The following is a 24,434-nucleotide window of genomic DNA, read 5'->3' as shown; positions in this document are numbered from 1 at the left end:
GTTGTTTCTGTGGCTTGAATTTTATTTGCAGGTACAAATATTACAGGTTATTATACAGTGTGCAGTATATACATGAGGCGGTTTTCATGCAGTTGCCTGCGCCGCCTCTTTCTTTTTCGTCTGTCTTCTCTTCATCAGTTTCTTTTTTAGCTGTTTCTGTTTCTGAATGCTCTCCTGGATTTTCTGTTTGAACTTCTTCTTCTGGCTCCTGATCTTCTCCAGCTCAGCTTTCCTTTTGGCCTCCAGCTCTGGATCCTGAAATGGCAGGAAATGACTTCTTGAATACCAGAATGCCAAACTCACCGTAGGGCAGGTACCAGGTATTTTAGGCACTCTATTTAAAACACGGTGAATAGAGAGGTGCCTGCTGCTATCATGTGTGTCCATATTCATTACACCTGTGCAGCCAAAACATCACACTGCTACTAAAGGCTTGTTTCACACAGGCTAGTTATGCACATGGTCGTAATAACACGTACTGGTTATTCCATCAGTTCTCCGCTGCAGAAGGGCGCTGGACACTTATGATGGATTTTCTCTTGTAGAGAATCCATACTAAAAGTAGACATGGCCACAAAAAGCTACTGCCTGTGAGTGTGAGCAGCGTAACCTTTGACCCTCAGCGACCACAGCTGTGTTGTAGTCGCTGGCTTGACAAGATACAGAACCCCAATCAGAGATGACAGAGTGGTTATTAAATGTTCTCTGCTTCATGCTCTGTGTGGGCTCTCATTACTGTTACATTACGTTGTCATCACAACGGTGATGAAAGAACAAAAAAAAATGTAACAGTTAAATGCAACACTGCTGCAAGGCAGACTCGTCAAATAAAAACATTTCAACTTGATTTAATTTACTTGAATCCTGCGCTTCACTACTTTATGTCAGGTGAACATCAGAGCTCCAAAACTTTAAACTGGATGTATTTAGTCACAGGTTACTTTCCGACAGCCTCGCAGCAAAATATTGTGTGCTGTGACAAATGCCATCGTCAATTTTGCTCCAGCAGCTGCAATTACAGCACTATAAAAGACTTACACACAGTTTGCACTGGTGGAACTTTATAGCTAGCTCTAATTTTAGTTGCATATATTATTCCTTCATAATCTATATCACACAGTATCCTGTAAATAAATGAAAAATAATAATTAAAAAAAAATCCAGCTCATTTTAAACTAAAACTTGGCTAAAACATCGTGCACAGGTGATGTATTCAGCATAAGTTACCATGGCGATTTAGCCCGGTAAAAAGAGCTCACCGAGTCATTAATCTTGCTTTGCCGTTCACCCTTCAGGAGTAGGTGATGTCATCAGGAGACGGTCAAATACTGGATAACATTTAATTTGTCTCGTATTCATAGTTTTGGCGAGTTGATGTGTAACGCTGCTGTTCTGAATGTTTATGATCTTCAATCAACCTTAAATGTGAAGTAAAAGGCATCAAGCATGACTCATAAAAATTTCAGAGTTTATAAGAAGCTGTTTATTTTTTTACAGACCTTTCATAGACTCTAGTCTAGTTTTACTATTTATATTTATATCAAACTATTAAAATTATTTTGTCACTTCTGCCTAAGTAGCAGTCACCCCGAGATCTGGAAAATAACGCCTCACTGTTGTTCAGACGTTCAACTCGACTTAAAAATATAATAATGATGCTTCTAATCAAAAACAGAATAATGTTTAAATAGTTCACTAAGAGGCTGCACTCACCTTCCCCTCCAGGATCAGCTGTTTCCTCTTGTTGATCTCTTTTTTCTCATCAAAGTCTGTTGACTCGAGTTTCTGCAACATGGAGTTTACAGTGAAAACACTTAACTGGTGAGGCAGGTTCAAAACAGGCATCCCTGACTAACGGGACAATTTTCAGACTGTCAGTCATCGTGTGAAACAACAGCGATGTTCCACTTTAACTGGATTCAGCACAGTGAAAAGCAAGAGGTGAGCATAAGTGATAAAACATCCGTACTATCTCACACTCCCGCCGGGTCACGTTGACCTGGGTGAGGATCTTCAGGACTTCCTTCTCCTCCACAGGATATTCCTTCAGCTTGGTTTCTGTAAGAAGACGAGAGGCCAGTGTTTAAACACACACACACACACACACACACACACACACACACACACACACACACACACACACACACACACACACACACTTTGTGATATTTACAAGATGGTGATGAGCTGTAGATCTCAAAAAGCAAAAATCATTATCTAATCTCTTTTGCAATCAGAAATTGTGCAAACATCCAAGTTTAAGATAAAATACAATCTCTAAAAGTCAAAAGTTTTACATGTTTTACTTATTAATGTTACCGATGGACTACAATCTATCCTGAGGTGCAGCTTTCCTACCAGCTTTATTCACAGGTCTTTAAACTGAGCCCTAGATGCGACTTACGAATCTGTTCTTCGATGGAGTGAATCAGGTGGATGTCGTACTGCGTGACCAGCGTGATGGACACTCCGTTCCTCCCTGCAGGAGGAAAACATCACAGTGTATGAGTGGTGTTTATGTCGCGAGGAAGACGATTTCAGAAGAAAAAAAGAACCAGAAACAAAACCTGCTCTGGCTGTTCGCCCGACTCTGTGGATGTAGATCTTGGGAAGGCCGGGGGTGTTGTGATTAATGACGACCTGGACAGTTGGGATATCCAAACCCCTGTGGGTGGGAAGTAACAGGAAAACGCATGTTTCTGCATTGAAATGCTTTGTGGTGTCTCCATTGAGGAGTGACAGAAGCCTTAAACAGGCTCACACTACATAATGTTTGTGTCAGATTTGTTGATTAGAGTCATAAAAATGTGGCCTTTTCATTTCTTTCCAATGCTCTGCGTGCATTCTCACCTGGCAGCTACATCAGTCGCTATCAGGATTTTGTAGACGCTGGCTTTGAACTTGGCGAGGTTTGCAAATCGTTGTTTCTGAAGAACAAAAAGCACAGTCTGTTATTCTGCGGGTTCATTTATCTGCTATAAAAAGCTTTTCAACAGACTCTTTGTCCCTTTAATGACACAAATATAATTCCCAGATATTTGTAGAGGACCTCTGAGGAATTGTGAAATCTCCAACACAGAAAGCAAAGTCAAATGCTTTGTAGGTGCAAAGTTAATTGACTGCACCTCACTCAGCTGTCATTGCAAAGAAGCTGCCCTTAAAATGTCTCAGCAGGCCCCCTGCTGATGTCAGTTTGTGCCCTTGCTGCTGTTCACACAAGCCTCACCTGTTTCATCATGGAGTGCAGAGAGATGGTTGGAAAGTTAAACTCCCGCAGCATCATGGTGAGGATCTGACAGCTCCTGAATTGGTCAAGAAAATGTATTCAGTGCGACGTGAGCATAACCACAGCTACAAAAAGGCGAGAACACTCAAAGACCTGCACGCAGAAGTTTTACATCATTCATATGATCGTTTTTTCCCTCTTCTAAATCAAATATATGTTATAACATGTGGAAAATTAATGATCACAGTCCAGACTGTGCTTCATAAAACAGCACCGCCTTGCTTTAATCTGTAAATGTGCACACAGGATGCTGAACCCCTCGTGGCTTCTTACTTGCACGTGTTGGTAAAAATGATGATGGACCAATCATCATGCTCATCGGTGAATGTCTGGATCAGATGAACCAGGTAGGCGTCCTTCACCTTCTCTGGAGTGAGGATGTATCTCTGGTCCAGCTCCTCTACCGTTCGTGTTCTGACAACATCAATAACAAAAGATAAATCACTGACCACTGATTAGATTTGATATTTCAAAAATATAACAGACAGCGTCGCTGAAGGTGACGGGGCTTCAGAAACATCAGGTGATGAAACAACTGAACACTGTGGAGCCTCTGTGACACAGCGCTCATGCACAGTTAGATTCTATTACCTTTTTCTGCCCACCGAGATCAGAAAACAGATTTAACCTCACCAGGAGGAGAAAACATGTAAAGCTGAACAGAGAACATAAAGCTCAGCTGCTGAGCTGCTGTTTTATTCTGTACACACTTTCACATTTTACATCGTTTCTTTTAGTTTTCTGTGAACGTATCCGGTGAAAATCTGCACACGCCGTTTCCCAATCTGAACCCTGCTAACAGTTTTATTCGATTTCTCACTGGACCATGAATAACCTGCAAATCGCGAGACAGATGCAGGTCACTCACTCCGATTTGCTCTCCCAGAAGAACGGTTCGTTCATGGCGATGCTCTTCAGCTCCTGCAGGGTGTCGGTCAATGTGGCGCTGAACAGCATCGTCTGACGCTTGGCCGGCAGGATCTCCAGGATCACCTCCAGGTCTTTGGTGAAGTCGGTACAGCCCTGCTCCAGCAGCCGGTCTGCTTCATCCAAAATCTGCCACAGACAAAAAGGAGACACACAAACAGTCACTAAAACCAGGAGATATTATATCCAATTACATCACAGTTACTGAACATCTAACTGTGGCTCCACAAGGTGGAAAAATACTAAACAGTGTGCACACTGGTGAAAGATTACAACTTGTACGTGACATAAGTACTTCATATAAACAGAAGTTTATGTAATAACAATAATCTTATCATTGGATCTGGAGTTTCGGTGAACTCACCAAGAACTGGATCCTCTTCATGCTGAAGGTGTTGGAGCTGCGGATGTGATCGGCTAGTCGGCCTGGCGTTGCTACGACTACATGTGGTTGGTTGGACAGCTCCAGGGCCTGGGTCACCATGTCTGCCCACAACACAGCAGAGTCAGCACAGAGCACGAGTATCAGACAAAAGCAAACCAAGTTCATGGAAAATGGCAACACTGTTTGGTTCCTGCAGCTGAGCATCATCACATTTTGAGCAGGACTCCCACCTTTAACGGTGAACTGTGAATTCTGCACAGGTGGAATAAATTCACTCAAAGCACAACAGAAACAGGTAAATCTGGCACATTTTTACACTCTGATTAAAGGTCAGCTGCTCAATTATTTGCTTCAAAAATACTGATGAGAGATTTCAGGGAGAAAGAATCTCTGATGTTTATTCTTTTCTTTTTTTTGTTGTTGCAAAAAACAAAAAAACAAAAACCTCAACCCAGAAATAAGAAAGTAGTTACCCATTCCACCGACGATGATGCATTCTTTCAGACCCAAAGGTTTCCCCAGGACTCGGAACTGCTCTGCAATCTGATAGGCCAGCTCCCTGTAAAAATGTGTGTAAAAATCTTGAACGACCCCTCATTTCTTTATATTTTGTTTCCAAGGATCAGACTTTCTCGTATTTCTTTTTTTTTTTTAAGTGGTCTTAAACAATAGTTCTTTGGGCTTTCTGAAGGTCTTTCAGAGTTACTCATTGGCCTGCTTTTCACTCATTTTCACTCTAGTCCTTGTAACTGATCATTTTCAGATGAATGTTTTTGGTTTGTTAAGCCAACACTGACCTATGACTCATTCAAGGATAAAGGAGACACTTAGCTCAAAGGATGAACCAGTATTAGAATAACACGCTCCAAAGTAACGTGTTAATGTAATAACATTAGATTTTTCAGTAACTTAGTAACTCTAATAAATTCAGTAATCATATTGCAGTTATAATTACTACAGAGTAACTTGCCTGTGAGAAAAAAAGCAGTTTACCAAATTACTTTCTCTGACGTGCAACTAAGCAAAGTACTGCATTACTTTTAAGAGAAGCAAAGAGCAACGTGTACTGCTTTTTTAAAACTACGAGCCCAACACTACACACAACAGGCTGATCAACGAAGCAATTTTAAACCGAATCTTTAAGCACTTTGTTACCAGCTGCCTGTAATTAAAAACACATTTTTTCCCATTTCTTTAGTTAAATCTGTGAAAATGAAGATAACACAGCACAAAATAGTATTTATGCACCAACCCAGTGATTCTCAATTATCACCATGAATCTTGAATGTACATCGAGGTTATTATAATGTATAATAAAACTAGATATGAAAGAAGTTAGTTACCTAAATTTAGCTAGACTTTTGGAAAAATGTAAACTAATTAAAATGACTTTGTGAACTTGAAAACGAACTAAAATAAAATACAAACATGAAGGAAATATCCTTGGTAAAAAACATTATTACAGCTTGTCTGATGAGGCATTACTGAGACTCTGGATGCTCACATCTGTCCCCTGCACTGACCTGGTAGGAGTGAGCACCAGGCAGAAGATGCCGTACGGGTCCTCTGAGAGTTTCTGCAGCACTGGCAACACGAACGCTGCTGTTTTCCCACTGCCGGTCTTGGCACAGCCCATACAATCCCGACCTGTGGAAAGAAACACCTCAATAGTGATGGAGCAAATGTAGAGCTGCCGAGGAAGTCCACCTCCGCTGTGTAAATAACAGAGAAAGTCTTCCAGACATCCTCAACACCAGCTTAACAGTTACTCAGAGATCCTCCGGCAGGTATTACAAGCATATATGTGACAGTATCCCCGCCCCGTCTTACCTTGGAGGATAGCTGGCATGCAGTTTTCCTGGACTGGAGTGGGTTTGTTGATTCCCAGCTGTTTACACTGTTTAACCAGCCAGTCTGACAGACCGAGGGAGGAAAAGTCGCCCATTTCTGATTTACCTCGTCCTCTGAAGCTCTGTGAGATCAGCTGTGGACGCGTTTTGATAAAAGAATCGCTAAAATACTCTTATTTCAGTAAACACTAACACATCCTCGTGTATCAGGTCCGCGGGCGCTTTCTGATTACGTAACAAGAATGCGTCTTCTTCACTGGAGGAAAGTGCGCGTTGCTGCCATCTCCTGGTCGGTGTAGCGAACGACACTGAAAGCAGAGAGTGGAGCAAAAAAAAAAAAAAAGTTGATAGATCGGTTAATTTATTTCTGTCCCCACAGAAATCCAATCTCATCTATTCTGGAACGATGCTAAAGCTGACCCTTCATATATGAGCTGTTTCTCTGTGACATGCGCATCATTCAGCGTTTTTAACGCATTAAAATTAAAGCAGGAACATGCAGAGCGTTCTTATGTGCCTAAATAATGATGTAATGTAATGAAACTATATATGAGACCTTGGGCCCCCTTTGTAAGACTCAGTTTAATTAAACGTTGCATATTCACAAAGAAATATGCACACGTAGTGGAGCTTGACGCTTTGCCAGGTTTCGAGTTCTTTGTGTCCAGCACTACAGATTTGTATTGACCTCTGAACCTGCCAGAGCCTCAGTATTTTCATTGTAGAGCTGGGCTGTCTCTACTTTGTCTTTGCAGCGCACATTTAAAGGAAATATTGAATAAAATGTGCCTATCTGTAAATCCCCAATCTTTACAGTAATATATATATTTACCTGGATTTCTAAGATTTGGTTTTTATTGTGAAACACAAGCCTTCAGGGTTCTGAGAGATCACCTGTCGTAAAGTTCTCGCCATTCACGTCACAATGATGAAGTGAGACAAAGTTTCAGATCGATAAAAACCTGTTATTTTCTCTATGTGGCAGATTGTGTCAGACTGATCGCTTCGTGGTGTATTGTCACGTGTGATTAATGACCAGCAAGATGAAGGGAATCTTTCACAGGCATCATAAAAATACACTTTCTCTGGTCAGAACTTGTTAAATTTCACATCAGTCAGAAAATGTTTTTTTATTATCAGAAGGTGGTCCGTGTGGGTTTTAGAGGCTTTGCAGTCAGCCACGTATCCTGATCTGTTTGGGCATAAACCTTGAACTTAAACCTTGACTTTTTCCTGGCTCTCTGTGCTTCTGCGCTGCGCAGAACTGCAGCAGTCTCACATGGAAAACTCCAGAATCTCCTTTCAAAATCCAAGATTTGATTCTCTGCATAGATTTATTTGTTAATGTCTTGCAGATGATCATGCGAGTATTTTCTTCACCTGCCACTGTGGGCTTGCGAAGGACAGTGTGAGTTAATTCAGTTACTGCTTGACTAGAGAGGCAGAAGAAGCTTCACCAAGAAAAACCCATCTGTGTCTGTACACCGGGCTGCCAGAGGTGATTAATGCCCTGTGTGTTAAAGGCAAAGGCCTGAAGGTTTAGCTCCATCCTGTCCAGACCGTCCAGCTGTGCTGCAAACTGCCTTGGACCGAGTGAAAAGTGTCTCTCTAAATTAAAAGGAAAATTGCTTGAATGCAAAGGCGAGGATCCGATGTTCCCTGCTGCCTCCCTGCAGCACAGAGGCGCAGTCAGCTGCATCGCTGTAACAGCCCACTGAGCAACATGATTAGCGCTCCCATTGCTCTTCCACCACACTTGAGGCTCCAGTCTCCCATGTTCAGCCTATATTCATGCAGATAAATCAGTGGAGACTCTTTCTAAGCACACAGAAATATTTCCAGCACTTTTAGGGGGAAATATAGAACTTTAACAAGAAAGCAAAATGGTGCAAACAAGTTTTGCTTTTCCAAAAAGAAACCGACTGTGTAGCACTTAACCGACCTGTCTATATCCCAGATCGGCGATGCACTGAAAGCATTTGGCAAATTATGAAATGGAAAAATACAACAAAGGAGGGCGTGAATAGACTTAGTCTCAGGAGATCCAATATGGCTATAAAAACTACAGCAATTGCTCTCAGTTTTCAGAGGCTTAATGCCTGCATCTGAGTTTAAAAAACAAAACAAAAAAGCTCTAATCTAATCTGGCATATATTTGTACATTTCTATACTGATTTGAAATAATTGGGATTACCATATAGCTCTTTATAAACATCTCCATACTCACCATAATCTGGTTTGACATGAGATTAACACATCAAGTGCAGCAGTGCGCATCATGACTGATTGTTTGCTTAAGCTTTTGTCGTAAATAGCTATCGGGGCGGGGGATTTAAGGCTATAACTATGTCATTTTGACATAGTTCTTATTCTGGCATATAAATGAACAGTCGGAATAATGAGGAGTCATTTCCACGGAGCCCGTTAGATGGCACTGTGGAGACCCCGCGGTCCCACAGAAATAGTTGAATGGAATCCCAGTGTGATCTGGCACAGTGGTAGGAGGGGAGCGCAGCACAGAAGTCCTGGAGGAGGTTTGAGCCACGAGCACTGTGCTGCCCGACTTTTCATCGACATTCGTCCGTCTGTCCGAGCCGCAAAGCAGAGCCAAACGTTCGCGGTGCGTAATTACGCACGGATACGACAGTTTCGCGGTGTTCTTGGCTGTGGAAACCCCGCGGACAAAGAAGGGCAGGCGGGCTGGAGTGCAACTGACTTGAGCGGAGAGGAGTACTGTTGGAGGGGAAACTGGAGGAATCTGGAGTCGGAAGTGATTTGTCTTTTTTTTTTTCAGAAATGTAACTTACGTCCAGGGTTTTAGGAAAGGAAAAATCTTTTTGGCGAGAGGGAAATTAGGAGTGGATTTAACCTCCAAAATAACATCTAAATCCTCGGAGCATGGGGTAAGTTGTGGTTTTGTGTCTGAAATCTTTTCTCTTCAAGTGTTGATTTAAAAAAAGAAAAAAAGAAAAGCTGAATGTGAACTTTGTGACGAAGTAGTTTCGTTTCTGACGACGTGGGTTTTTGATTCCGTTGGACGGCATCTTGTACAAGCTTTTGGAGCAATTCTACCGTTAGTTCACACGTGACAGTCTGCTGTTTTCTTTGTTTACATCCCGGTAGCTGCTGAGCGAGAAAGGAGTCTTTAATTTGAAACGTAGATCCCAACTTATTTTGATCAAAACTCTTATTTTTTTGACCGCTGTGCCAACGAAGATAATCGCATTACATGTAACCGTCTGGCTGTCACGCTGGCGGTTTGTTTAAAAGTAATGGTAATTTTTTATGATGACGCACACGGAGGTCATTTAAATGCTCCAACTGCTGAGACTTCCTCTATTCTGTTCCTCCTCACTGAAGAGCGAGTCTGCAGGCTGATTCTGTTGCAGGGGATCCTGGGTGGCTTTTATTGGGATGCTGTTGGTGTCATGCTGCGCTCAATCTCATTAACTCTGTCAGTGTGTTTGCGTGTGTTCAATTATACGTGCAGGTCTCCAGCTAGGCTTCAGATACACCTGAACCCTCTTCCCACTACCAGAGTCCAAGCTGTTAGCTTCCAACCTCTGGGAGACTTATATGGCGCTTTAAGATGCTCCTTAAATGAATGCAAAGCACGAGAGCATCATCTTTTATCTTTAATGTGATTTCACTGATGCGCCACGATAAGCTGGCACCCGCAGGAGGATCCGATTTCACTGCATTATTGCATTATTGTGGTTTTACATTCTATTTATTTGCAGTCTAAACTACTTAATGTAATCGTTCTCAGTGCACAGTAATGCAACAGTGCCGATATTTACCCGTTTACTGCTCAGATTAGACCCCGTTTCCTAAAACGTGTGCTCCTATACAGCTAAAATGTGATCTAAAATACATTTCAAGAACATTTATTTTCTTGCCAGCAAAATATTTGGCTTGGAAATGCCTCAGGGTCGAGCTTGAAGAGGTGTCTGGAGAGAGGAGAGGGACTTTTGGGCATATCTGCTAAAAGTGCTGCCCTGTGACCCCGGATCCAGATAGTCAGAAGAAGATGGATGGAAAATATGTGATAATGGAAAAGACTAGAAATCTGCACTGTAAGACAACTGTCATCCAGGAAACTCAGATTTGAACAGTTTTTCATTGAGCTTAATATTTTCTTTTATTTATTTGGTTGGATCCAGGGCCAAAATTGAGTTGGTCAGGTTAACATTTATGTGGCGGGGCATAGTCCGAGGACGCACCTGAGCGGCACCTTTTCTTTTTTTGTTTACAATTACCATTAAAAAAATAAATAAAGTAAACTGGCCAACAACAAGTAGCTATACATACCTGAAATTCCAGTATGAATTGTAATATTTCACTTGTGTTAGTGCAGTGATTGGAGTACTTTTACAAAGTGATTGCAAACTGCTGTAAAGCACCCACACATTCAATTCTTAGTTTTGAAGGTTCGAGGTTTCAAAGTCATGGAAATATTTGTGGTTTCAGGGCTTTGAAACCACAAATGTTTCTTTTGCTGTGTCAACGCTAAAAGCTTAAAGTAGACTGTATCCACTCTGTTGATGCCAGCGGGGAAATGGTCCTCTGACAGTAACAAACAAGAAAACATCTGCTCCGATGGCCTGTGTTTGATGCATTTTCACTGTCAGAGCTTAAGCCAGGCATCAACTCTGCTTCATCCCTCTGAGCAGCAGAGAGGCAGCAGGATTCAGTCACCTGGGCCAAATGGCAAAAAAGGAGAAAAAAAGCTAGATTTAGTCACTGGGCCACCGTGTACTCTCAAACAGGAGTCTGCAGAACTCATAATATCCAGAGACGGCCTGCAGCTCTTCTGCACACTTGACAGATGGAGCAGAGTCTTGATTAAGAGTCGCTTCAGGTCCATAAACCAAATGAATTTTCACACAGGTGCTTTCAAGCCGTGCTGCTTGTCTTGGAGTTCTTGTTCTTATCCTCTGACATGGGTAGCCTGGAAATGGATGGAGATGCAGTCTTGATATAATGAACACCTTCTAGCTTGAGGTAACAGGCTGCAGATTTAGACAGGGTGAAGTTTATGACCAGTTTCTATTAATTCAACATCAATGCTCGGCAACAGCAATACATTAAAAATGGTTCAGAAAATCTGCATTTTCGGGCAGCATTTGGAGGAGCCTAATGAATGGGTTTATTGTGTGTTAATGACACAAGAACTATGTATAAGTACTATTTTTAAATGGAGCTGTGGTCTTAAGTGTAAGTCTTTTTCATGTGTGTTTTTAAGCAGGTCTAACCTAAATGAAATTCTTTGTTTTTACCACAAACAAATTTCCCACGTGTGGGACTAATAAAGGTTATCTTATCTTATTTATGATCCTTGAAGTGTTTTGTGCAGGATATGATCATGTTCTCTTGGTACTGTTGATAAGTACAACAACCTCCCCAGTTCCAAATAATTGTAACACTTTTACTCTTCCATGGAAAATGTTAGCTCATTTTGAATTTATTGGCAGCAAAACATCTCATAAACGTTGGATCGGGGCAACAAAATGCTGAAAAAGTAAGTGTTACTGAAAGGAAACAACATTTTGCCATAATGACATTTGGCAACAGGTCTGCATTTAATGAAAAAATATGAAGACTTTTAAATGTCTCCTCATTTACAGTACATAATATAATTCAAAAATATTCAGTGTCTGGAGAAATCGCTGTGCACAAGGGACTAGGCTGAAAATCAATACAGGGCGCCTATGATCTTCTGTCCCTCATACAGCATTGCATTAAAAACAGATATGATTCTTTCATGGAAATCGCTGCATGGGTTCAGCAACACTTCCAGAAATCACTGTCTGCATGCACAAATGCAAGTTAAAGGTCTATGATGCAAAGAAGAGGCATATGTCAACATAATCCAGAAATGCTGCCATTTTCTCTGGGCAAAGCTCACTAAAAATGGATAGAGGAAAACTGGGAAAATGTTCTGTGGTCAGACAAATCAAAATTTTAAATTCTTCTGGGAAAACATGGACACTGTTCTGGATTTAAGAGGAGAAGGACTATCCGGCTTGTTATCAACACTCATCACTACATCAGTGCCTACGGAATTGGCAGCATGTGCATCTGGAAAGGCATCAAATAATGCTGAAAAGTGTACATGCAATATAATGCTCCCATCCACATGTCTTTCTCAAGGAAGGCCTTGCATATTTCATTAAGACAATACTAAACGACACACTGCATCTATTACAGCATTGCTTTATAGTAGAAGTCTGAGCTGCCTGCAGTAGAGACCAAATTTCACCAACTGAGAACAATTAGAGCATCTTGAAACCAAAAATACAAGAAAGAAGACACTTTGAGAAGTCCTGTATCAGACAAGAATGGGACAACATTCCTCCTCAGTTCCTAGACATTTACAGACTGTTGTTAAAAGAAGAGGGCATGCTACACAGTGGTAAACATGGCCCTGTCCCAACTTATTGACGTGTCGCTGCCATCAAATTCAAAATGAGCTAATATTTTTCCTGAAATAGTAAAATGTCTGTTGTGAATAAAACATGGGTTTATGAGATCTGCGGATCACGGTATTCTGCTTTCACTGACATTTTACACAATGTCCCAACCTCTTGATGTGGACCCCCTGAAGCAGTGGCTGGTAAGATCAGCAGGTTTTATGCTTCACCTTATAACTTGAACTATCTCCTTCTTGTTCTGCTGCAGAGGAGTGGTCTGCCAGCTGTAAAATGTACCCGCTACACCGAGAGAGGTACAAACACACCGCTGTCTCTGTGTTGTTGCTCTGTCTGATAGGGATGGGTGATACCTCCTACCAATTAATGCTGAGCTTTAGGTCACTGTGTGTACCTTTCACTCAGCAGAAGCTGCTTAATTACAAACGCCTGGGGTATTCAAAGCGTATAAGTTTGGTATCTATTAATATTATTTGGTTTAAAAAAAAAAGTGTAAAAAGTAGCTCAGTATGAATATAGGGACGCTTGTAAAATTTAAAGTAGGGCAGCTATTAATGGAAATGTCACCATTACATCATGAAATTGTGAATTTTTACAGTTAGGTTTTTTTTTTTTGATTCTCCAAAATAAGACATCAGGTATTAATACATTGGGGATCAATTCTCCCATCCCTGCTTCATTAAATATTTATTTGCCTTTGAACAAAATCCACCCTCATCTCATCCTCCCCATCGTGTTAATCCTCTGCTCGGTATCTGTGGAAACTGTAACAAGCTGTAAGATGTGATTCGCAGAGTGGAGGTTTCATGCTTGTCGTGATGTGCAAATGTTGTCAGCATGTTGTGCTGCCCTCGCTGTCATCACCTGGTGTCCCTTTTATCACGCTGTCGTCCTGTCACACACTTTGTCGCGGCTCAGCTGTTCCCTGCGCTGCTGGATTGTCTTGCAAGTGCATCGTGTTGTACGAGCTCTTGGCATGTTTTGCATGTTAAGCCTCGGTGTTTAAAATAACTACAAATGTTAAAAAAATGTTGTGGTGTAAAAATATACTGTGGATATTCTTGACTCAAGTTAAACTCATTGTTTTTTTGCTCTGTTTTTTGGGTGGGGGGGGGGGGGGGTTGTGTGAAACACTTTCTTTGAGCAATTTAGCGCTTGTAGCTTAAAACATGGAGTTTCACATTTAAGATAAGATAAGATAACCTTTATTAGTCCCTCGTGTGGGAAATTTGTTTTTACTGAAATATTTTTCAGCATTCCTCATTCACAGAAACCTGTTGTTGGTTGGCTGAACACAACTCTGCCCACTCAGTGAACACAGTCAGTATAAAAGGCCTCAGGCACATGAAAGCTTCACTGACAAATAATGGACTCTTAAAAGAAACAAAAGTTGAGTCCTCTCTTCTCTTCTAGGCCTTGACAATCAGTTGTATGTTTAAATCATAAAAATAATGAGGTGCTGGTGTCAGCTTCATCATTTTTTTCTTTTTAACTGTTAGTTGAGTAAAGCAAACTCTGATTTTTTTTTTTAGCTTGTGGGATTTTATTGTTTTAGTGTTTTGTGAAATTGAAAAAGCAGTTAGATGCAGCAGGTCTGGATTTAGCTAGCTCATGAAGACAATTTCAATACATGTATCATGCTTCTTTATCCTTTTATACAGAAATGTGGAGCCATCTACATTTGTTGTTTAAGGTGGCGATAACTGCTGTAATTAATGTAAGATGGATATAGCCAGCGTACATGAATATATAGTTTGATGAGGATGGAGCTGATCAGCTAGCTACAGTGGGGCAAAAAAGTATTTAGTCAGCCACCGATTGTGCAAGTTCCCCCACTTAAAATGATGACAGAGGTCAGTAATTTGCACCAGAGGTACACTTCAACTGTGAGAGACAGAATGTGAAAAAAACATCCATGAATTCACATGGTAGGATTTGTAAAGAATTTATTCGTAAATTAGGGTGGAAAATAAGTATTTGGTCACCTCAAACAAGGAAAATCTCTGGCTCTCACAGACCTGTAACGTCTTCTGTAAGAAGCTTTTCTGTCCCCCACTCGTTACCTGTATGAATGGCACCTGTTTGAACTCATCATCTGTATAAAAGACACCTGTCCACAGCCGCAAACATTCAGACTCCAAACTGCGCCATGGCCAAGACCAAAGAGCTTTCGAAGGACACCAGGAAAAGTATTGTAGACCTGCACCAGACTGGGAAGAGTGAATCTACAATAGGCAAGCAGCTTGGTGTGAAAAAATCAACTGTGGGAGCAATCATCAGAAAATGGAAGACATACAAGACCACTGATAATCTCCCTCGATCTGGGGCTCCACGCAAGATCTCATCCCGTGGGGTCAAAATGATCATGAGAACAGTGAGCAAAGATCCCAGAACCACACGGGGGGACCTGGTGAATGACCTGCAGAGAGCTGGGACCAAAGTAACAAAGGTCACCATCAGTAACACACTACAACGGCAGGGAATCAAATCCCGCAGTGCCAGACGTGTTCCGCTGCTGAAGCCAGTGCATGTCCAGGCCCGTCTGAAGTTTGCCAGAGAGCACATGGATGATACAGCAGAGGATTGGGAGAATGTCATGTGGTCAGATGAAACCAAAGTAGAACTTTTTGGTATAAACTCAACTCGTCGTGTTTGGAGGAAGAAGAATACTGAGTTGCATCCCAAGAACACCATACCTACTGTGAAGCATGGGGGTGGAAACATCATGCTATGGGGCTGTTTTTCTGCCAAGGGGACAGGACGACTGATCCGTGTTAAGGACAGAATGAATGGGGCCATGTATCGTGAGATTTTGAGCCAAAACCTCCTTCCATCAGTGAGAACTTTGAAGATGAAACGAGGCTGGGTCTTCCAACATGACAATGATCCAAAACACACCGCCCGGGCAACAAAGGAGTGGCTCCGTAAGAAGCATTTGAAAGTCCTGGAGTGGCCTAGCCAGTCTCCAGACCTCAACCCCATAGAAAATCTGTGGCGGGAGTTGAAAGTCCGTGTTGCTCGGCGACAGCCCCAAAACATCACTGCTCTCGAGAAGATCTGCATGGAGGAATGGGCCAAAATACCAGCTACTGTGTGTGCAAACCTGGTAAAGACCTATAGTAAACGTTTGACCTCTGTTATTGCCAACAAAGGTTATGTTACAAAGTATTGAGTTGTATTTTTGTTATTGACCAAATACTTATTTTCCACCCTGATTTACGAATAAATTCTTTACAAATCCTACCATGTGGATTCATGGATTTTTTTTTTCACATTCTGTCTCTCACAGTTGAAGTGTACCTCTGGTGCAAATTACTGACCTCTGTCATCATTTTAAGTGGGGGAACTTGCACAATCGGTGGCTGACTAAATACTTTTTTGCCCCACTAGGTCAATGCTAGCTAACTAGCTGGATTAGGAATGTGCATCCTTTTATTCACTGCAATGACATTTGTGATGCTAGATGTGCCAAGTGAAAAACAGGCTTCCAAGAAAACAGCCACTGGCTGGAAAAACTAAACAGTAGACTCTTTGGAGAAGGAGTGGCCAGTTAATTTCTCAAAATTCCGCATAAGGAGTTTTTTTTTTGTTTTTTTTTGTTCAAACACTGAATGAGTAAAGGATTGAGAAACCGAGGTAACTTCATGGTCATACAATAGTGATTTGTCAATCATAAGGGAGCCTCAGCCTGAGCCCAGCTAAAACACACCAACGTTTTATTGCCTATTTTAATTTTGGAAAAGCAGTTGTGAAGATCCTAATCACAATTCGGTGCACACCAAAACATTCACACCAAGACCCCTTTGGAAGAGATGGTTTTGGTCTGGGTCCAAGAGAACTACAAAGCAGTTTCTTTAAGATGACTTCCATCAGCTACCAGAGCTATTTCTATTTCCATATCTGGCCAATAAGTGGACTGAATGTGACACATTTGTGGTTTGACCACAGTTTTCTTAGTTTTCTCTGTGTGGACCAGAGGAAATGAACCTGTGAAGACTTGAAATTAGCCAATGAGAAAGCTTAGTGAGAATGCAGATTTAAGGTATTTCTGAATTTGCTTCACTTTCGAGACACCCTCCATGCTACATCCATCGTATATATACAGTCTGTGGAAATAAGTGCATCAAAGCTGTTTCCTGTAGGCAACTGAAACTAGCTGTTGTCTTGCTTCCTGTCGTTATGAGAAGCTAAGCTCCTGGCTATCAGTTTCTCATCTAAAAATTGAAGCTTTTACATAAATGCGCATTAGAGGATTGGAGTTTGTTGTTGTCTGAATTCATGGTTATACAGCACAGCATGTGGCAGAGTATGATTATGATTAATGATGATTAATTACTGTGGAGTCATAGGAAAGGATTAAGATATTTCAGACCAATATAAGCTCATTTACTGTTGAAATGTTTTGTAACGTCACAGAGCAGCCTCCATGTGCATCGTACAGGGTGTCTACACTTTGAACATGTTCAGTTTACCCTCAGTATAATGATAGTAAAGTGGATTATCTGTGTCCTCGCTCTGGTCAAGGACAAAACCAGCTGCTCTGTGGGGAGAATAACCTCTTAATTGCTGTTCTTGAGACATGCATAATTGAATTAATAACCAGTCATCTTGACTCACTTCTATTCATCTTACCTCATTTTGCTGTCTTGAAAGTACATAAAAGTGAAACGATGGGGGGAAAAAATCAGCTCTTTCTTTGTGTTTCTACCTGTCTTTCATGCCCTGAATACAGAAAACACTCTGGCTTTGTGTCACCTACACAAATCGTGACAACAGTCAGCCTCCTGCAAGAGGAGCTGACCTTCACATAAGTGCAGTGCTGCTGTTTAGCAGAGCTGGAGTTCACGTTAGGGCGTTTTTCCAGTTAAAGTGAAATCAGTGAACCGTGGAGCTGCTTGATGAGTTGTTCAACTTCTTCTAATAAAAGAAAATCTAAAGTGACAACCATAAACCTCCAAAGCTTTCCTTACTTTGTGCCAGAGTTGGAAATTTGGACAGATATGGGGACTTGTTTTGCAGCTACAATATGAGCTGGTGTTTCACTTAGCTGTGCTATTTTGGTATGTAGTTGTAGCGTGTCATGTTGCCCGACATGCCAGGCACTTTCGCTGGCTCAGGAAAGGTGGACGCGGGGCTACTGGCTCTCAGAGGTCGGAGGAAGCAGACCCTTTAAAGGAGAAGTACTGTCAGAAGAACAAAGAGAAGCAAAAACATTTTCCTGTTTTGGTAATCCCGACGCTCCCAGAGGGTGCAAAGCCACAGCAGGCTGCCTGTTGTTTGTTGTCTTAATTCACAGATGGTGAACAGTGATGCTCAGTTGATGTGCTCGTTTAGAGTGAATTTAACCCTTTTCAGATGGATGCAGAAATTAGGACAAATCCATGTTTGTGGGTCAAAACCTCACTCATCAGCAGCCACTAGCATCCCCCACCTCTCTGCTGTTTTAGGACCCCTAAAGCAGAAGCATTTGGAAACACTGCTGACCCATTTTCATTTTCTGCACAGCCTGAAACTGAAACTTTAAGATACTTCTGGATCGTGTCTGATCAGTCACTACTTATCCTTCCTTTATGCACCATGCTTCTACCCCATAACTTTTTTGTGGAAGGAAAAAAAGACATCTCTGGCTTGGCTAGCAGTATTGAATTTAAAATCAAATGCAGGTGTCGGTGACCTTGTGTTGTGATAATTGTGCAGGGAAATTCTGCATTCTTTCATGACAATCCTGCCTAAATGCACAGGAGGTACACTCGGTCTACTTGAATGGTGCATTTTCAGGCAGACGGACATGAATGGTATGAATGTGAAACACTCTTCTGGAAAGAGGTCGTTTGCATCAAGATTCTATTTTAAAATGAAAATGTATTCATGTGGACATGGCCTTAGACCATCTGCAGTCTTTGCAATCACATCTCCTGCTGTAGCAAAGCTGTCAGCATTTTTTAAAATTCACACACAGTTTTTTTTTTCAGTCTTTTGAAATATTTTCTCTCCCACATGAATCAGGGTACATTTCCACAAATCGAAGGTCCATGCTCTAAAATCTGTAAAGCCACTTGAGCACATTTGGGATTTTTTTTTTTCAATACTGGGCTTTATAAATGAAACTGACTTGATGTTGGGCACATGGTGCTCTAATACATCAGACTGGAGAAGGTGAAGCTGTCATCTAGCTGACTGATCTGTAGACGAACTCTGACAAACACAGGGTTTTTTTTAGAATCCGGTTGTTCAGTCTGACGTCACTAGCCGTGTCTGGGCCTAAACTCCGCTGCAGGTCCATATATCAAACGAGCACTATGGCATTACTGAGAGTTGAAAAACTGTCTAAAGTCTTTCATCTTTAATAAAATGATCAGCGTTCTGCTCTACCAGCGTTCTGCTCTTATTTGTTTTTGTTTCTAATGTCTCTGTAAAGCACTTTGAATCACCTTGTTGTTGAATTGTGCTATACAAATAAACTTGCCTTGCCTTGCCTACCAGGTGTAACAATTGAGTTTAACATCCAGGCATCCATGAAAACGGAATTTATGACATTTAACGGAGTTAGAAGTTAGCTCGCTAGCTTCTATCTAAATACAATATAGCATGTCCTGACTGCGGGGCTTTGGAAACAAATTAAAACGTACAGCTCTGTTATCACTTCCAACATAAATGAAGACAGAAAACTAAACAGCAGTGACGTTTGTAGGGTTACTGAAGTTTGGCTAGCTGGTATATAATGATGTGCTACATGACCGCTAGCGACACAGCTATGTTAGCATAATATAAACAAGCTAACTTTTTTTCCACTCAATAAAAGTTAACGTGAGTGTTCTCGGTGGTCAGGAACAAATGTAATCGCATGGCAGGATGCTGTAAAAGGACCAAACTTCAGCCAGGAGAACAACTGAGATAATCCATCCACAATACGAGGTTAGTCATTCATATACTGCTGCACGGGCTGGGCTGTAGTTACATCCTAAGGTTTTAAAAACTGAGCTTAAATAAATAATTAGCGGTAATAAAAGCCGAGGGAGGTCAACAGTGATCACTGACTGTTTTAGGAGCTTTTTGAGATTAAATAGAAGAAAATACAAAACATTAAACATGTTAACAACACAAAAGCCATATTAAACACAGACTACTTTAGGCCCGGAAGTAGGATTCGTCACGTCATCACTTAACAACCGGATAGGTAAAGTAGACTTGACTATAAAACTGGGTTCATTTATATTCTGATTATAGGAAAACTACTCTCACAGGACACTGTTAGGTACACATGTTGAATGGCTCATTAATTCAACTGTCTATCCAGCCAGTCACATGGTAGCAACTCTGTGCATAAATGCACATAGACCTGCTGAAGTTCAAACCAAACAAAAGGATGATGATTTAAGTGACTTTGAATGTGACATATTTGTTTTTTCCAGACAGGCATGTCTGAGTATTTCAGATGTGCTGGGATTTTCCCACACCAGATTTTAGAGGATGGTCTGAAAAAGGGTAGAAATATCAAAGGAGTGTTAGGAATGTAACTGTAACCACTGTAACAAAATGTATCAAACCTCTGCAGCAGCAGAAGACCACGTCAGCTAAGGACAGGAAACTGAGGCTACAGTGCACATGGGCTCATCAAAAACACTTAAAAAAAGACTGGATAACATAAGACTAGAAAAACTTGAGTTTAGTTTGAGTTTTCTACTGTGGCAGATAATAGAGTCAGAGTTTGGTGTAAATAACATGAAATTATGGATCCATCCTGCCTTGCTTCAGTGGTTCAGGCTGGTGATGTTTTGGTGTGGCATCATTTAGCCATCACAGCCTACCAGAGTATCATTGCTGACCATGTTCATCGTTTTCTGACCACGCTGTATCCATCTTCTGATGGCTGCTTCCAGATCTCAATCCAATAGAGTGCCTTTGGGATTGCGTGGATAGATTCATATCATGAATGTGCAGCCAACAAACCTTCGACTCTGTGATGCTGTCATGTCAACATGGGGTAAAACCTTTGAGGAATATAATCTATATTACAAAAAATGCAGGCAATCTTCAAAGCAAAATGAGGTTCAACACCATGAATGTGTACCCATTGAAGTGGCCAATGAGTGTACACCGCTGTTAGGGAAAATGTTCTAAAACACTTCTTCAGCAAAGACTCAGAGAAGAGAAACACACAGAACTTCTTGCTAGCAAGGGCAGCCTCCAGACTGAGACTCGCGCTTAGAAACTGCCCCGGTCTTTATTTATACTTCAGTGTGTGTGCGCGCGCGCGTGCGTGTGTGCGCGCGTGTGTGTCCTGCTGATCAAAGAGTCATAAAAGGCACATCCTTGGTCAGGAAGAGGGTAGACCTCCCTCACCCTAGATAACATTGGTGAGGAAGTCAAGCAGTTAAAGCACTTAGACTAAAACAGACGTAACTACGTTAATCCTACCATAAAACAATAAAACCAGGTACAAGCTCTCTCGTTCTCCCAGGACGTGGGGGTGCATTCCTGAGGTGCACGCCAAGCCTGCAGCCTGCTAGAGATCACACACAATTAATTATATGCCTCTAAGTATACATGGTTGAATATTTCCTAATACAAATAACTACATGCAGTATTCTACCATATGCAAACTTATATCACTAAAAGATTATACTGACTACTAAATACAATTTTCCATTAACAACCGCATTCCAAATTATTATGCAAATTGTGTTTAAATTTCATAAAGATTAAATAAGTTGTTTTTCAATTAAACCCATGGATGGAATTGTGTCTCAGGACTCTTTGTATCACTGAAATCAATCTCAGACACCCAGGGGCGGAGCCTGGGGGTGGCTTACTGGGCTTAAGCCCGGGTTGTTTTGTCAGAAGCCCGGGGTCTTTTGGAGTGTAATTTTTTCATAGTTAGATGCCTGGCTGACAACTGTATAAAAGAAAAAGTACACACAATATTCGAAGCACATAGTGCACACTGTGGGAATTTACGACTGTGCGTGAATCCCCCCTGATATTGGTATGATCCGAGCTCAGGCACTAAGCGACTGAGCGAGGGGGCGGGGCAGCTGCTGCCTGTGAGTGCGCTGTTGGAGAAACGGAGCCAGCCATACTAAGGAGAGCTTAAGTCTGACCAGGTACCAAAGCAAATCATTCGTACTGTACAAATAATGTAAATATGACGGTGAATCACGAAAGATTGATATCAAACTGATCACTTGACCAATATTACGTTACTTGCTCTTCAAGTGAATCAACAAATGGCGAAATGAAAAGCCGAACAAATGCTATTTTTTTTTAGTCTTAGCTTACATGTGTTTATTTCATATTTTCAGTTCTTACCCTCCCCGACTAAATCGGTTTCAGTTATGTACTGAAATATAAGAATGGACATTAGAGGCTTCTTTCAAAGAAAAAACTCAGGTAAATGTTATTTTATATATTATGCTTTGTATGTTGTTCAGTATATTTCTATGCAAAACAAGAGGGATTTCAGTACACAGCAGGATATTCACATTTGTAACCAGATATTTACATACACTTTAGGGATAAAACATAAAACATTTTTACTACAACATCAATTTAGAGTAAACTTTTGTTTTAGATAAATATTGAAATATATTTTGAATTAGTTAAATGTCAGAATAAAGAGAGACAGAGCTGTCTATTTTTTATCACTTTGATCAAATTTAGGAGTACATATACATTAAGTTTATTGTTAATTAGTAAGAAACTCCAGACGATTCCATTCTGAGCTGAAGAAGCTTCTGATAGGTTAGTAGAGTCCATATGAGTAAATTGGTGGCACAGCTGTGGATGCATATAAGGCAAAACACAGAGCCTGTTTCTTTGACATGGGAAAATCAAGAGATGTCAACCAAAACACCAGGAACAGAACTATGGAGCTCCATAAGTGTGGCTCAAGTTTGAATACAATTTGGTGCCATTTGCAATTAAGAAATACAGACAGTTTCTCTCTTTACTCTTAAAGTTAACAAATATGTTTTTTATATTTATCAATCTAAAAAAAATAAACATTTAGTCTGATTTGATGTTACAATTAAAAAAGTGTTTGTGTTTTTATCTGAAGAGTTTGTAAATATCTGTATATTTGATGATTGTCAGCACAAAGAGAGAGAGAGGAACAGAGAGGGAGAATGAGGACAGAACAGAGATGAACAAGAGCAGGTGAGACACACATGTTAGTCAAATGGTCGTTTGCCAAAAGTATCACCGTATCATAGGTACTCATGTATCTCGTACCTAGTGTTTCTTTTTAGGTTTGCTATTTTTCAAATTCTATATTTATTAAGTTATGCAGGCTTGTTTGCACAACAAGGCTAAATAATTATATAAACTTTTCTCAATCTAAATAGTGGACTTTGGTAGAATTAAAAAAATTAATGTAGTGCAGGTCTATGATGATTTTTAGTGCTATTATCATCTAGTTCTGATTCTGGTTCTGTCTTGGTTAAGTCCCAAGTAGTCCTGATTTTGAACTGTTGTAGTCCTGTTTTAATTCTGGATCAGTTCTGGGTCTGGTTGAATTGGGGTTTAGTCCTCGTGTCTTGATACAGCCCTGACCTTGTTCTGCCTTGCTGCTTAATTAAAATACTAGCTTAAGGTGTCCCGCACATGTGATATATATTTTTCCCTATATGAAGTCATTCTTTTTTGAACAAAACTCAAAACAGAGCCTATTATCTGTGCTGGGGGAGCAGCACAGCAAAGAAGGACTCATCCAGGCTGGAGAAACTGATCAGGAGGGCTAGCTCTGTGGTCGGCATGAAGCTGGACACTCTGGTGACAGTGGCAGAGAAAAGGACATTAAAGAAACTGATGGACATTATGGACAATGCCAGGCATCCTCTGCACACGGCCATTAACAACCAGAAGAGTCTGTTCAGTGACAGGTTGCTTCTCCCAAAGACAAGAACTAACAGACTTAAAAACTCCTTTGTCCCACACGCCATCAGACTGTTTAACTCCTCTCTGGAGGGGAGAGGGAGGGGAAACAGGAGGACAAAGGAGGGGGGAACAACTAAGCTGTAGTGCCTCTGCACCTCACTGTACAATACCTTGTGCAATACTTTTTGTAAATAGTCAACAGTGCAATAGACTCAATACTTGAAATGTGCAATTCACTTGTATTTTTATTTTGCATTCCTATTTATTCTATTTATCCCCTTCATTCATTTTATTTATATTGTCTCTGTATTTATATATGTGTGTGTGTGTGTGTGTATGTGTGTGTGTATATATATATATATATATATATATATATATATATATATATATATATATATATATATATATATATATAATATTCTGCAACTCTGTAACTTCTGTCAGTGCTGTGCTTTTTTGGAAATCGAATTTCCCAGAGGAACCCACCCGAGGGATTAATAAAGTTCTATCTAATCTAATCTAATCTATTAATCTTTCAGTCATTTCTAACCCCCCCCCCCCCCCAAAAAAAAAAAAAAAAATCCCACATGCATACTACCCTTTAGGGCTAAGCCCCGGGTGTTTCAAATGTCTGGCTCCGCCTCTGCAGACACCTATGATCAATATTTGCCAGGCGAGCC

General features: G+C 40.9%; 2 protein-coding genes and 1 long non-coding RNA gene across 3 annotated transcripts in view; 2 read left to right on the top strand and 1 right to left on the bottom strand.

The window, feature by feature from the left end:
- Position 1: 1 nt before the first annotated feature.
- ddx49 (DEAD (Asp-Glu-Ala-Asp) box polypeptide 49) lies at positions 2-6,690 on the bottom strand. The gene is made up of 13 exons (XM_080882930.1): positions 6,429-6,690; positions 6,122-6,245; positions 5,072-5,157; positions 4,578-4,699; positions 4,155-4,342; positions 3,560-3,700; positions 3,227-3,302; positions 2,851-2,927; positions 2,568-2,665; positions 2,405-2,479; positions 1,970-2,058; positions 1,714-1,785; positions 2-255 (listed from the first exon to the last, which is right to left on the bottom strand). Exons 1-13 carry the CDS (start codon positions 6,541-6,543, stop codon positions 85-87), a joined length of 1,434 nt encoding a protein of 477 aa, XP_080739056.1. The 5' UTR covers positions 6,544-6,690; the 3' UTR covers positions 2-84.
- A 2,225-nt stretch (positions 6,691-8,915) lies between these two features.
- The window catches only part of LOC308397261 (homer protein homolog 3-like), a 56,415-nt gene continuing 40,896 nt past the window's right edge, over positions 8,916-24,434 (top strand). Inside the window, exon 1 of the mRNA XM_080883089.1 lies at positions 8,916-9,351. Within this exon, the coding sequence (XP_080739215.1) occupies positions 9,347-9,351 (5 nt within the window). The 5' untranslated portion in view covers positions 8,916-9,346. The remainder of the gene's footprint in view (positions 9,352-24,434) is intronic.
- On the top strand, positions 21,677-23,902 carry LOC308397453. Its single transcript, XR_013971768.1, has 3 exons — positions 21,677-22,269; positions 22,972-23,034; positions 23,541-23,902. It is a non-coding gene; the product is annotated as an uncharacterized lncRNA (long non-coding RNA).

Source organism: Rhamphochromis sp. 'chilingali' (genome assembly GCF_963969265.1).
Source record: "Rhamphochromis sp. 'chilingali' genome assembly, chromosome: 5".
Classification (NCBI taxonomy): Eukaryota; Metazoa; Chordata; class Actinopteri; order Cichliformes; family Cichlidae; genus Rhamphochromis; species Rhamphochromis sp. 'chilingali'.
Note: the sequence above shows the minus strand (reverse complement) of the source record. Positions and strands in the feature narration are given on the sequence as shown.

Bases quoted from the DNA above. Each gene is read 5' to 3' on its own strand.
- ddx49 (XM_080882930.1), bottom strand. From the start codon at position 6,543: ATGGGCGACTTTTCCTCCCTCGGTCTGTCAGACTGGCTGGTTAAACAG. The intron at 3,303-3,559 runs GTAAGAAGCCAC...TGACCAATTCAG, and splicing joins ATTTTTACCAACACGTGCAA to GAGCTGTCAGATCCTCACCA. The intron at 1,786-1,969 runs GTACGGATGTTT...TCCATGTTGCAG, and splicing joins CCCGGCGGGAGTGTGAGATA to AAACTCGAGTCAACAGACTT.